The sequence below is a fragment of the Carassius auratus genome, chromosome 27 (assembly GCF_003368295.1).
Source record: "Carassius auratus strain Wakin chromosome 27, ASM336829v1, whole genome shotgun sequence".
NCBI lineage: Eukaryota > Metazoa > Chordata > Actinopteri > Cypriniformes > Cyprinidae > Carassius > Carassius auratus.
The window spans coordinates 29,902,002-29,917,044 of NC_039269.1; the positions used below are offsets into that span (position 1 = coordinate 29,902,002).

At 39.3% G+C, this 15,043-nt stretch overlaps 1 protein-coding gene across 1 annotated transcript; it reads right to left on the bottom strand.

Annotated features, from left to right (window-relative positions):
• Positions 1-6,506: 6,506 nt before the first annotated feature.
• On the bottom strand, positions 6,507-13,038 carry LOC113046170 (gastrula zinc finger protein XlCGF26.1). The gene is made up of 2 exons (XM_026207090.1): positions 12,706-13,038; positions 6,507-8,650 (listed from the first exon to the last, which is right to left on the bottom strand). Exons 1-2 carry the CDS (start codon positions 12,788-12,790, stop codon positions 7,416-7,418), a joined length of 1,320 nt encoding a protein of 439 aa, XP_026062875.1. The 5' UTR covers positions 12,791-13,038; the 3' UTR covers positions 6,507-7,415.
• Positions 13,039-15,043: the final 2,005 nt, after the last annotated feature.

Below are 15,043 nucleotides of genomic sequence, written 5' to 3' on the forward strand. Positions count from 1 at the left end.
TTTTTCACTCAAAATGATATGTTATATGCTTATGAGTTCAGCCGTAGCTGGTTAATCTCAGACATGCTCTAAACCTCTTTAGATATGGATTTTTCCGAAAGTCAATGGGAAAAATGAATGGGAAATTTACTTCCAGCACCAGAGCTCTCTCGGGCGGTGGACGGGACTGTGATGCTCTATTCACCTTATTCCGCCCCGCCCACTTTTAATACTTCGCATTTCCGCATTTTGTCATCTGACTTCCGCTAAACCGATACGGCACGTCTGGTTACTAGTTCAGTAGTCCTAAGATTGTTTATAGCTAGCTATAACTGTGGCGAAATGACAAAGAACGTTACGTTATAAATTGGGAGCACGATGAAAACGTCTTACGACGATCAAATGGTCTCAAATTGTCCCATCCATCGTCGCTGTTAACGTGGGTAATGTTAGACGATATGAAGAAGTGGCCAGAGTTAACCTATATATTTAACTGCCCTGTCAGGAGGAGTTGATGGAGCAGCAAAGGAAAAATGATTTTAAATTTTTTGTACGGAGGCTTACCAGTATTTACATAGTGAGACAGTGGGTCGTGTACTGTTACACAGCGAAGGTTTTTTCGTCTTTTTAAAACTGAACGTGCACTCAGCCAGTCGAGCAGTCTAAACTCAGATTTTCTTTTACGAATAAAACAAGCCCAAAAAAAAGATATATCACTTATAAAAGATTAAATGCAAAATTAATAGTTAAGATTGGTGTGGTTTGGAATTGGTAAATTTCAGAAAAATCAACTTGCCTCTTAATTCTGCACAGTGTATATGCAAAAGGTAAGGTAAAGGTAAGATTTGGTAGGTGTACATTAAGTATAATCAATGAATAATGTAGGTAAACGTCAAGTGTAGTAATAATAATAATGAATGATTATGAAATAAGACAGCTGTGAAAGCTTTGAAATGTATTTTAGGTTTGCCATGTTCTGTACAGGGCTGAGGACCTGTAAGCTGCTCATCTGGGATCCATCACAGCAAGTTACATGTGCCACACAATCAGCAATTCTGTGCCAAGACTGTAGCTGTATCACTGGCGGTCATCGATACATCTGTGGAAATAATTAAAAAAATTTATATTAGTACTTACAATATATCATGAGTATTAATATATGATGGAACCCGAACTTAGAACTGTGTGTGTGTGTGTGTGAGAGAGAGAGAGATGCATTAGAAACAAAACAAAAACTTAACTGTAGCGTTCAAACGTAGGTCAGTATCTGAATGAGAAATGTAACTAGCTTGCCTGCTATCACCTGCAATCTCTGTAGCAGGAATAATGTGAGCTATTGTAATGTACTATAATATCTTGTACTACCGTAAATATTAAATAAATAGGTGGACAATGGTAATCATGGAAATTTCGTTGTACTTCGTTAACTGCCTGTTACTGATCTTAAATGTATTCATAGAACGGACTTCATAAATCGAACGTTAGGCGAGCAAACACATAGCTAGTTAAGGTTAGCTTACCCGAATCTGACAACCTTTTCATCCCCCAGCGTGACCTCTTTAACGGAACATCATAGTCGAGCCATTTCTCAGGGTAAGGGTGTTCGTCAGTCGCCTTCCCGTCCATGAAATGGTACGAACACACATAAGAGCGCTTGGGTGGGCGCTTCAAATTTAGCGCCTTCATCCATTTCCTCAGGTGCTTCTCTTCTTTAGGTGGTGGGTGTAAATTGTAAAGTGCACCACAACACTCCGACCGCTTCACCATGTGTTCGCTACATCGTTGGTGCAATTGTTTTTTTTAATACAATTGTTATGCAGCCGCTAACTGAGCATATAATACTTGATATATTTGCGTTCTGTTATCTAGCCACTAGCTTAGGTATGTTATGTCCGGTCCCTCAGCCGGAAGTAAGATGACAAAACGAGCGCAATGGCGGCACCGTTGTTGCCATGGAAAATAAGGTGAATAGAGATCGCTAATGTGTCGTCATCATGACGTATTCCCAGTGTTGAACGCAAAGCATTTTGGGAATCCGCGGCACAAACATTAGGCGCCAGACTTATTTACATGGAGGGAGAACGCAGTGTTCAAGATGCAGTCTACTTGCTGTGTTATGAACTGCAATAGTCGTTCTCACGATATAAGTGGCATAAAGCTCAAGAACGGAATATCTTTTTATCGTTTTCCAGCGTGGAAAAATAATAGTACAAGCCATGTTTCAGAGGTGACAAAAAGGCGACGAATGGCATGGATAGCAGCGGTAAGGAGACCGAGGTTACCTTCGATAATACTCCACCACACATGATTTTGTGTTCAAAGCATTTTCACAAAGGTAAGTTACAATTACTCTCTGTAAATTTTAACTAGCATGACATGGCAAGATAATGAGCTTAAGTTACCAGTGTAATAAAGCATAACGTTAATCAGTTTTAAATGTTGTACATCTAGGCTACATTGCAATTTATTTGGTGACTGTTTGCAGGCAAACCTGCCTATGAAATGAGTGTGATCCTGCTTTGATTACAGGAATAAATTAGTTTAAAATATATCAAAATAGAAAAGTCATTTTAAATTGTCATAATATTTCACAATATTACTGTTTTTATTATTATAATTTTTATCAAAGAAATGCAGTCTTGGTGAGCAGAAGATGCTGTCTCCCCCTCTAGTGGACCTTAAGTGTAAGACCTTCTTTGCTCAGATAATGAAAGTCACTAGGATTTTTTGAGAAGGAAAAAGTCTGACCAGTTACAGCAACGAGTCAGACAAGTCTGAAGATCTGAGCTGAATTTGGTGAAACATTAAAATTTTAGTCGTTGTCAATTACTCTCATAATAAATGATAATAATGTTCAAATATATGTCGGCTTTCTCAAGGCCAACAAAGATGACTAAAAGAAAAACATCATTCAATTTAGTATGTAATAAAACTAATATTACAAATTTATTTCATAAATTGAACTATATTAATTTTCCCAATTAATTTTTAATGTCACACACACCTACCTAGTGCCTTTAGACTTAAAAGACGAGAGTGGTAAATGTTACAGACATATTAACATGGAACTGTTCAGTCTATTATTGATTTTTATTTCCACTTCACTTTTATCCAAGGAGACAGAACTATTTGCACTGTATTTACAGTGGGACAATATTCATACAATACTATAACCTAGAAATAATTTAAAGGGGTGACTTGCAAGTCGCAGCAACACGAATTATGTGTCCAGCTACATCTGGTTTCAGACATTACTCTTGTAAGACTCTTATTCTGAAAGACTGAGGAGACCGAGTTGAAGGCCCAAGTGCGACTGAAATATTGAAGCCATAAACCGTTTTTTAAACCTTAAACGACAAAATGAGAAATCAAGTCAAAAACTCATTTTCCGTTTGTTAACCTAGATGGAATAACGAATAAACAAGCCATTTTTCCATTTCTCGTTATTGAATTCATGTTCTTTCACTTGAATCCTCTTGAGTCTTTCGTTTTCTGTTTTTTAATTGGAAACGGATTTGGAATGGACGGAAGATACCCTGATTATTCATTACACACAGACTGGTATATTTCAAATGTTTACTTCTTTTAATTTTGATGATTATAACTGACAACTAAGAAAAATCCCAAATTCAGTATCTCAGAAAATTAGAATATTGTGAAAAGGTTCAATATTGAAGACACCTGGTGCCACACTCTAATCAGTTAATTAACTCAAAACACCTGCAAAGCCTTTAAATGTTCTCTCAGTCTAGTTCTGTAAGCTACACAATCATGGGGAAGACTGCTGACCTGACAGATGTCCAAAAGATGACCACTGACACCTTGCACAAGGAGGGCAAGATACAACAGGTAATTGAAAAAGAAGCTGGCTGTTCACAGAGCTCTGTGTCCAAGCACATTAATAGAGAGGAGAAGAGAAGGAAAAGATGGTAGAAAAAAAGTGTACAAACAATTGGGCTAACCGAACCCTGGAGAGGATTGTGAAACAAAACGAGCCAGTGCTTCAAGAACCACTACACACAGACGTATGCAAGACATGGGTTTCAGCTGTCGCATTCCTTGTGTCAAGACACTCTTGAACAACAGACAGCGTCAGAAGCGTCTCGCTTCTAAAAGGACTGGACTGCTGCTGAGTGCTCCACAGTTATGTTCTCTGATGAAAGTAAGTTTAGCATTTCCTTTGGAAATCAGGGTCCCAGAGTCTGGAGGAAGAGAGGAGAGGCACACAATCCACGTTGCTTGAGCTCCAGTGTAAAGTTTCCACAGTCAGGGATGGTTTGGGGTGGCATGTCATCTGCTGGTGTTGGTCCACTGTGTTTTCTGAGGTCAAAGGTCAATGCAGCCATATACCATAAAGTTTTAGAGCACTTCATGCTTCCTGCTGCTGACCAACTTTATGGAGATGCAGATTTAATTTTCCAACAGGACTTGGCACCTGCACACAGAGCCAAAGCTTCCAGTACCTGGTTTAAAGACCATGGTATCCCTGTTCTTAATTGGCCAGCAAACTCGCCTGACCTTAACCCTATAGAAAATCTGTGGTGTATTGTGAAGAGGAAGATGTGATATGTCAGACCCAAGAATGCAGAAGAGCTGAAGGCCACTATCAGAGTAACCTGGGCTCTCATAACACCTGAGCAGTGCCACAGACTGATCGACTCCATGACACGCCGCATTGATGCAGTCATTCAGACAAAAGGAGCCACAACTAAGTACTGAGTGCTGTACATGCTCATACTGTTCCTTTTTGAATACTTTTCAGTTTGCCAAGATTTCTAAAAATCCTTTATTTGTATTGGTCTTAAGTTATATTCTAATTTTCTGAGATACTGAATTTGGGATTTTCCTTAGTTGTCAGTTGTAATCATCAAAAATAAAACAAAAAAACATTTGAAATATATCAGTCTGTGTGTAATGAATGAATATAATATATAAGTTTCAGTTTTTTAACAGAATTAGTTAAATCAACTTTTTGATGATATCCTAATTATATGACCAGCACCTGTAAATGAAATGTTTTTATTAGTTTTCTTTTTTTCAATTTTTGATTATCAAACTAATCTGAAAATGTGGTTCTATCAACAAACATCATGTTCAGTTGTTAGATAAAATATAAGTTTCAAGATAAGATATAAAGTTGAAGAAAGCATGCTTGTAACTTGATGCTTGGATTGCTGTACTGACTCATGATTCCACCCTCATGAAAAACCTGCAAAAACTGTGATTTCCATTCCATCTCCACAAAAAAATGGAGATAATAAATGCAATGAAGTCGGTTTGAGGCAGGGCACACTTGACACATTTAGCTCCTTTTTTATTTGTTAATTTCATCATGTACAGTTTGCACACTACACACTTGCGGCCTTAGTTATGAGACAACTAAATTACGTAATTAATGTACTCTGTTAAATCATAAACACATGGGGCTTGACTGATTTTTGCAGAGAGTATGAACACCAGTGCGCCTGTAATGACCTTATTTCAGTGTAGAGTTGATTAGAGGAATAGAAATCATTCATTCTATTTTTAAAAACACCGGCTGTGCCATAATTAATGATACACGTGATAACCAACGACACTGACATCACTGATGCCAAGCACACCATATTCTGAAGGACAGAGATTAGTTGAGAGATTTGAGGCTTACAACAGCGAAATAATAACTTACAGTCATGGCCAAAAATATCGGCACCCTTGGTAAATATGATCAAAGAAGGCTGTAAATTATATATATTTATATATATATATATATATATATATATATCCTTACATTGGATAATAAACATTTAAAATGGGGGGGGGATTACATTATGAAATAAAGCTTTTTCTCAAATACTCGTTGGACACAATTATTTACACCCCTAGAAATTTTTATGAGTAAAATATCTCTGAAGTATATTCCCATTCATATTCACAATTTTGAGCACTCCAGCATGGTTATAAACATAAAATTATCCAGCCATGGCTTCCTGTTTCACAGAAATATAAAGAGGATGGAAAACAAAGCTCAAATTCCCTTAATCATCCATTAAAATGAGTAAAACCAAAGAATATATTTTATGATGTGCAGCCAAAGACAATTAAACTACACAAATTAGTAAAGTGGCTTTAAGAAAAGCGCAAGAGCAGTGAAAATTCCCGTTTCCACCATTAGGGCAATAATTAAGAATTTCCAATCAACATAAAATGTTACGAAACTGCCTGGAAGAAGACGTGTGTCTATATCGTCGTAATGTGTGGCGAGAAGGAGTTCTTCTGGATGAAGAAATTGTTTCTGATTTCTTGTCAGGTGTTCTCTAACCACATCAGGAATTATAGGATAACATTTTGACCTGTTAAACTGGTAAATGAAGGTTGCAAAAATTATTTAATAAAAGGGTGCCGATAATTGTGGCCAATGTGTATTAGAGAAAAACATTTCATAATTATATTTCCCCACATTTTATATTCTTATTATCCAATGAAAGGATACATTTTTGTGATTTTTTTTTGTTTTAATAAAAGATCACAAGGATTAACAATGCAGTTGAATTTTCACAGCCTTTGATCATATTTACCAAGGGTGCCGATATTTTTGGCCATGACAGAATATTTATGTTCTTAACTCTTTTACAGTGTTTCTGTGGCTCTCGTTTGGAGCTTCACAGCCTCAGGTCCTATTATAATAAAACACTCTGGACATTCTGCTAAACATCTTATCTTGTGTTCATCAGAAGAAAGTCTAGAAGTCTGGAAGAAAGGTTCCATGTTTTTTTGGAAACTCACTATTAAAGCTTCCTACACTTTTTTTTTTCCTTTTCATGCATCACCTTACAACAAACATGATTAAGTAAATGAAACCATCCCATGGCCATACAAAATCAGGATGAGTTTGTTTCTTCATCAGATTTGTAGAAGTGCATCAGTGTCTGATCAATGGATGCTCTGCAGTGAATGGATGCCATCAGAATGAGAGTCCAAACAGCTGATAATAACATCACAATAATCCACAAGTAATCCAAAGCACTCCAGTCAATCAGTTAACATCTCAAGAAGACAAAAGCTGAAACAAATCCAAACAAGTAATTTTGATGACTGTGGGATTCATCAGGAGAGACAACAGGAGATGAACTTTTTCACTGGAGGAAGTGTTATTACGGATTATAGAATATGTAATTGAGTTAAAAGCGTCTTAATGTTGGATTTGTTTCATCTTTTGTCTTCTCCAGATGTTCACTGATGAACTGAAGTGCTGTGGATTACTTGTGGATTATTGATTATACATCCACTGATGAGACACTGATGCAATGCTATATTTCTACAAATCTGATGAAGAAACAAACTCATTCTAATCTTGGATTTTCAATTTTTAATGAACTTCTCCTCAAAGGATATTAATGCAGATATAATGTTATTTAAATAACATTTATGAAGCATCCCTGCAAGAATAGTGACTTTCACTTCGTCAGTTTGGGGCAGTGCTTCTTCTTATGAGTCAGTAGTGTACTCAGTCGTCCGAAGCACTTCCCACACTTCGGGCACTCGTAGGGTTTCTCTCCGGTGTGCACTCGCTCGTGTGCTTTGAGCGAGTCCAAGACGGTGAAGCACACCCCGCAGCGAGCACACTTGTACGGCTTCTCTCCGGTGTGGATCCTCTGGTGCCGCTTCAGGTATATGAGTCTGGTGAAGGCCTTCCCGCAGTCAAAGCACACGTGCGGCTTCTCTCCAGTGTGGATCTTCTGGTGCTCTTTGAAGTTGTGGTGCCATAAGAAGCCACGTCCGCACTGAGAGCACATAAAGGGTCGTTCGGTGGCGTGTGTTTTCACGTGTTTCTGCAGATGCCGAGCCTCGACGAAGCTCTTGCCGCACTGAGTGCAGTGGTACAGTTTCTCTCCAGAGTGTTTCTTCATGTGTCCCACCAGGTTCCCGTGATAGATGAAGCTCTTGCCGCACTGAGGGCAGGTGAAGGGTCTTTCTCCGGAGTGAATGCGTATATGAATCTTCAGGTTTCCTTTGTGAGTGAAGTGGCGTCCACACTGGCGGCAGGTGAAGGGCTTGAGTCCGGTGTGGATCTTCATGTGATGCAGGAGGCTTCCTTTGTGTGTGAAGCTCTTTCCGCACTGATCACATGCGAAAGGCTTCTCTCCGGTGTGGATCCGGATGTGATCTGTGAGGTTGTCTTTGTGGATGTAGCTCTTGCCACACAGATGGCACACATGTGGCCTCAAGCCTGTGTGAACTCTCAGGTGATTCTTCAGGCTCTGCTTGTGAATGAAGCTCTTGTCGCACTGATCGCAGGGGAACGGTCGGTCCACTGTGTGGATCCTGTAGTGATCCATCAGGTGCTCTTTACATGCAAAACTCTTCTGGCACTGAAAGCAAGTGAAGGGCAGTTTGCAAACCGTTCCCGGAGCCGCTTTCTGTGTCAGGTTGGTTTCGGTCTCTGTGCAGCTTTCTCCAGAGTGAATCCTGAAGTGATCCATCAGGTGCTCTTTGGACTCAAAACTTTTTTTGCACTCGAGGCAGGTGAAGAAAAAGCCGGCTGTTTTCTGAGCTCTCTTGTGAGACAAGCCTTTCCCAGTTTCTGAGCAGCTCAATATCTTCTGTCCGCTGAGGAGACGCTGGGGATCCTCCAGCTGATGATAATCATCCTCATTCTCCTCTTCGCTCTCCTCTTTCACTTGCATCAGGCCTGAAGTAAACATGATTAAAAAAAAATTATCAGAGACTGATAATTGTCAAGGTAATGGAAATTAAATTTACACTTCTGCATTGACCTGGAAGCGGTACATAAATGGTTTCTAAATAACAAATATAAATAAATAAGCCCTTGTTCTTAGTAAGGAAATGAAACTTTGAAAATGCTTTAAGACCCTCTAAATACACACCTTTTTATACAGATTTTTTTACACTTATTATTAAGAAATGTAATAAATCTTTGTTGTTAGTCTAAGAACAGCTTATATTGAACCCAGTCTGCCAAAACAAAATCTTCTGGAATGTAAGACTCTATGATGTAACAGTGTGGTTAAGAATAAACTCCGCATAAGAAGATTGACATCCCTGTCTGTTTAGCCCCTCCCACCAATTTAACCTCGCTGCGTGATTATCCCCGCCCACAGATTCTACCTCGCTGCCTTTTTATCCCCGGCCACAGATTCAACCTCGCTGCCTGTTAATCCCCACCCACAGCTTCAACCTCGCTGCCTGTTAATCCCTGCCCACAGATTCAACATCACTGACTGTTAATCCCCGCCCAGAGATTCAACCTCGCTGCATGTTTATTCCCGTCCACAGGTTCTACCTTGCTGCCTGTTTAGCCCCGCCCACAGATTCTACCGCACTGCTTGTTTATCCTCCACCCACAGATTCAACCGCATTGCTTGTTTATCCTCCGCCCACAGATTCAACCTCGCTGCTTGTTTATTCTCCGCACACAGATTCAACATTGCTGCTTGTTTATCCGCCGCCCACAGATTCAACTTTGCTGCCTGTTTATCCCCTCCCACAGATTATCCCCGGCCACAGATTCTACCTCGCTGTCCGTTTAAGCCAGGGCACAGATTCAACATGGCTGCCTGTTAATCCCCACCCACAGATTCAACCTCGCTTCCTATTTATACCCGCCCACAGATTCTACCATGATGCTTGTTTAGCCCCGCCCACAGATTCTACCACGCAGTCGGTTTATCCTCCGCCCACAGATTCAACCTCGCTGCTTGTTTATCCGCCGCCACAGATTCAACCTCGCTGCCTGTTTAGCCCTGCCAACAGATTCTACATAGATTCACAGATTTTTTTAAACTTATTAAGAAACGTAATAAATCTTTGTTGTTAGTCTAAGAACAGCTTATATTGAACCCAGTCTGCCAAAACAAAATTTTCTCGAATGTAAGACTCTATGATGTAACAGTGTGGATAAGAACCAACTCTGCATAAGAAGACTGACATCACTGTCTATTTAGCCCCTCCCAACAATTCAACCTTGCTGCCTGTTTATTCTCGGCCACAGATTCTACCTCAATTCCTGTTTATGCTCGGCCACAGATTCTACCACGCTGCCCGTTTATAACCTACCCACAGATTCAACCTCACTGCCTGTTTATAACCCACCCACAGATTCAACCTCGGTGCCTGTTTATAACCCACCCATAGATTCAACCTCGGTGCCTGTTTATCCCCACCCACAGATTTAACCTCGCTGCCTGTTTATTCTCCGCCCACACACACATTCAACCTCGCTGCCTGTTTATCCCGCCCACAGATTCAACCTCGCTGCCTGTTTATCCTGCCCACACATTCAATCTCGCGGCCTGTTTAGCCCCACCCATAGATTCAACTTTGCCCGTTTATTGTCCGCCCACAGATTCAACCTCGCTGCCCGCTTATTCTCCGCCCAGATTTAACCTCGCTGCCCGTTTATCCCCGCCCACAGATTCAATCTTGCTGCCCGTTTATCCTCCGCCTACACATTCAACCTCGCTGCCCGTTTATCCCCGCCCACAGATTCAACCTCGCTGTCTGTTTATCCACCGCCCACACATTCAACCTCGCTGCCTGTTTACCCTCCGCCCACAGATTCAACCTCGCTGCCTGTTTATCCCCGCCCACAGATTCAACCTCGCTGCCTGTTTATCCCCGCCCACAGATTTTTCCTCGCTGCCTGTTTATCCCCGCCCACAGATTCAACCTCACTGCCTGTTTATCCCCGCCCATAGATTCTACCTCGCTGCCTATTTAGCCCCGCCCACAGATTCAACCTCGCTGCCTGTTTATCCCTGCCCACAGATCCAACCTCGCTGCCTTTTTATCCCTACTAGGGCTGCTCCGATCACGATCGGCCGATCGTTATGCGTTTCTCGTCAGTAAAGCCGGTTCTCTAAACGATGAGAGTTGAATGCAGATTCATTTACAAACAAGGTAAAATTATGACAAAGGATTTTCTGAAATATTTAAACTAAAAGATAATCATGTGCAACTATATTGGATCCGACAGTACGGTCACACATTTCTGAGTAACTATTTTCATTACGCGATCACTGTTGCTTTGTCTGTTACTACAGATCGTTTGATAGCTATAGAGTTATTTATGTGTTTTTGACCCAAATCACAGCAGCGTCCATCTGTGAGGAATGTAGGCTGTCAAACACACAACTGTTAGCTAATCACATCAGTCAGCATTTATTTCCGAGTCTACAATCCTCCACATCTATTCAAACAGAGCGTTCTGATTAAGGGGGATAAAACAGGACAGAAAATAACCCATTACTTATGCTTTTTGATGTTCAAATCTTGATAAAACTATAAGTAGACCTCAGAGAACAATACCACATAAAAATCAAAGACGGTTCATGAGCCCATCAAAATAAAAATGTGACGTTTCATGTCATTTTTAGACGTGGGTATGAATGGAGAACCATCAGGTGTCAAAATGACTTTCTGTAGAATTATCTTCTCAATTTTACAACATTGTGGCCATGACAATGCAACAAATGCAAAACAATTCTCAAATGATGGAAATGTTATGACTTACACAGCATCACAGGTAGGGCTGTGCGATTAATCGAAATCAAATCGAAATCGCGATTTGAGACGTTGGGATTTGCTAATCGTAAAAGCCTGCGATGTGGACGCAATTAAGCTGTTCCAGAGCGTATGCATGACAGTCAGCCTTCAGTGACAGACTTACTAACAAATAGAGCAAGCTCACCTCCGTTCTCCCCAATCAGCACTGCTCTAGCCACTGTGTAAACGCCCACCATAAAAAAATAAAAAAAAGACCCCGGAAAGCAGGAGAGAGACAGAGTGGGATTATGGCGTAAAACTAAAGAAAAACGTTCACTAACTTAAGCTTTGAAAAGACAGGCAACGAACAAAAAAAATATAATTTACAAGAGCTGCGTCACAATGCATATCAAGAGCATCCCTTATTGCATGTTCGCTGGATTCCTAATTTTGTAATGGTTTCATGGAAACTGTAAGAATTTATTATTTTTTTTTTTTTCAGCAGGATAATGATAATCATACTGTGTAATCATACTGTGCTGCACATTGTTGACAATATTAAGTTGAAGCTTGACTTAGCAAATTAAAAAAAAAACGCAAATCAAATCGCAATATCTGTCAAAAAAATAAAATCGCAATTAGATATTTTCCCCATATCGCACAGCCCTAGTCATAGGTCAAATAATAAAGAATAAATAATAGAACTTGATATATTTATATATACTTTATATACTTATATATATATATATATATATATATAGTTAAACTATTCTTCCGATATTCAACCCAATTATTGTGTTATCAACGGCAAACCACAAATTCTGCTGATTGAGATATAAATAACATGCAATTGTTTCATAGCTTAAGACTGTCGCTATATACACTACACTTCGGTTGTTGTTGTTTTTCACGAAAATACGTATTGTTACACTCAAACTGAAGTCGTTTATGGTGTCTTTGCGTCTCTTTTAAAGCTTGAAAAGGGAATATTATGTAAACACGAGCGAGTCAAAACAAAACAAAGAAAGTCACAGAGCTTCAGAACTACAGCAAGAGTGAACACTCAAACCAGAGGATTTCTTTAACAGCAGTTCCGACATTCATATACTATTGCCATGGAATCTGGCACGCTACTTAAATACAGAACTAGAGTAATATATATTTCCCCTTATTTATGTCATCTGTTATTTCACAGCCACCGCATGTTTGTTACGGTAATCAGTCCATAAAGAGGAATCAAACCTCCAGGTTCCTCTGTTTGCTCATCTTTCACTTTGCAGGGCTCGGGGATCCTCATTTCTTCCCTCTCCTCTTTTATAAACTCCATCTTTATATCAGAATGTGATGAAGTCCTCAGATGACGAAACTGGAGTGGTTTTGGCCTGTTTGGAAACGAGTCTTCATCGTGGTCTGACTCCGGATTAATGCAATATTCGCCGCACTTTGGGACAAACACGCATATTTATAGTCAGCACTAGATGTACGACATTTTGAGACGGGGTATATTATAAATAAAGCGTTAGACGCTAACGTAAGCTAGCAAAACCCCGATTCTTCTTCTTGAGTTTTAGCGTCGGTTAGCAAACGCTTTATGGCGCTTTAGCGCCGCCGCAGGGAGAACAGGTTTTTAGGTGTAAAAGTGTATAAAACAAATATTTTTTACACAAAGACACATTGATCAAGACCCAGCCTCTTCTCATTAAGAATAAACATCTAGAGAAACATCTAGGAAAAACAGAAAGAAAAGAGAAGTCAAGTGAAAAATCATCATGGAAAATAAACCCACTTCTCTCCACAACAGGCGCAGGCTATGTATGATTATCATTATCATTTTAAAAAATTGCGGAGCTAACTATCTGTTAAGTATTAATGCAACAATCATCAAAAACTGTTATTATAAATGTATTCCCATTGTTTTTAAAATAGTAAATACATGCATGTTCTGTGTAAGGTTAATGCATATTAAATTAAAAATGGCCAGCAGATAAGGGATATGCATATTCATTTATTGGTTGATGAAACAAATGATCTTTCATCTGAATCAGACTTAACAGTTTGATTGTAAAAGTTACAACATCCAAAATAAAGCCAAAGCCTTGGATTTTTAAGCATATTATCTAGTCACACAAGCCTCCCCAGGATGGTACTGTTACATATTTAGTGTCATACACTATATTGGATCCAATATTTGTGACTGTGATTGTGCTTAAAAAGTTAATCAGCCGTTTGTGCTTCATCTTACTGATCATGATTAGATTAGAATGTGTGTGTTTACAGTCATGCAGCTATTTCAGGCATACAAGACCAAGTCCCATCTACTTCAGTGTGATTCCCAACCTCACATTTAAATCACATATTTTAAATAAGCAACAAAATCACTGTGTTGTTTCTTATCGTTAACAGCATTAATAGAGAATATGTCAGGTTGGTCCAGTCAGTATACACATGCAATCATGAGTCCGGACACTGCCAACTGTTGGAAACTGGGGCATCTGCAGTGACGCTATGAGTTTACCAACTGGAGATAACGAGTTCTCAGATTGGATGTATATATATACTGGTTACCTATACATTTTAGAATTTAATTTAAGGTTTTGTTGATGATTTTTAAAGCGTTTCATGGCATTGCAAGTAAGATGTATTGTAAGACAATGGGCTATGTAAGATGAGCAACTCCCATCCTTGCCTTTGTTTTATTGTACCATGTATAATGATAAAGTACTACAGACACACTTAATTTTTTCTCTGTTGATATTTTAAATCCACTTCTTCAGTGTTGGTCTTTGGGGAAAACACAGTCCTATGTCCACACAGTCTGTGCCTGGTTTTATTTCGCATACAGAGTGTGCATATGTGTTGTGGTACAGGCATCTAACTCCACATCTGCCTTACACATAACCTCAACTGGTTAAACTTTTAAAACCAATTTTGTCAAACATTACCTTTATGAGGGCCTCTAATCATCACTATTAAGATCTGAAAGCAGTATTATAGATAGACTATAGAACGAATCACATTCCTAATTCCCTAGTGAAGCATCAATCAGTCAAGTGACACTTTCTGATGACCGCTGTATGGGTTTTATTTCTTTTTTCAAAGGAATAGTTCACCTAAAAATGGAAATTAGCTGAAAATGTGTTCACCCTCAGGTCATACAAGATCAGGATGTGTTTGTTTCTTCATCAGGTTTGTGGAAATATAGCATTGCATCAGTGTCTCATTAATGTATGCTCTGCAGTGAATGGGTGCCGTCAGAATGAGAGTCCAAACAGCTGATAAAAACATCACAATAATCCACAGCACTCCCATCCATCAATTAACTTATTTTTAACTCAAATATCAGTCCATAATACAAAACATCCTCCAGTAAAAAAGTAATCTAGACTGTTAAGGACCATTTACATTACATGTAGTCATCTAGCAGACATTTTTATTCAAAGCGACTTACAAATGAGGACAACACAAGCAATCAGTCCAACATAAGAGCAATAATACATACGTGCTGTTACACGTGCCAGTTAGACTAACACAGTACCAAGAGTAGATGGAATAGAGAATGCTAGTGTTAGAGGGTCAAGGT

What these genes read in the sequence shown, in the direction of transcription:
- LOC113046170 (XM_026207090.1), bottom strand. Translation starts at nt 12,790, where the DNA reads ATGGAGTTTATAAAAGAGGAGAGGGAAGAAATGAGGATCCCCGAGCCC. An exon ending in GCAAACAGAGGAACCTGGAG is followed by an intron (nt 8,651 to 12,705) that starts GTTTGATTCCTC and finishes TGTTTACTTCAG; the next exon opens with GCCTGATGCAAGTGAAAGAG.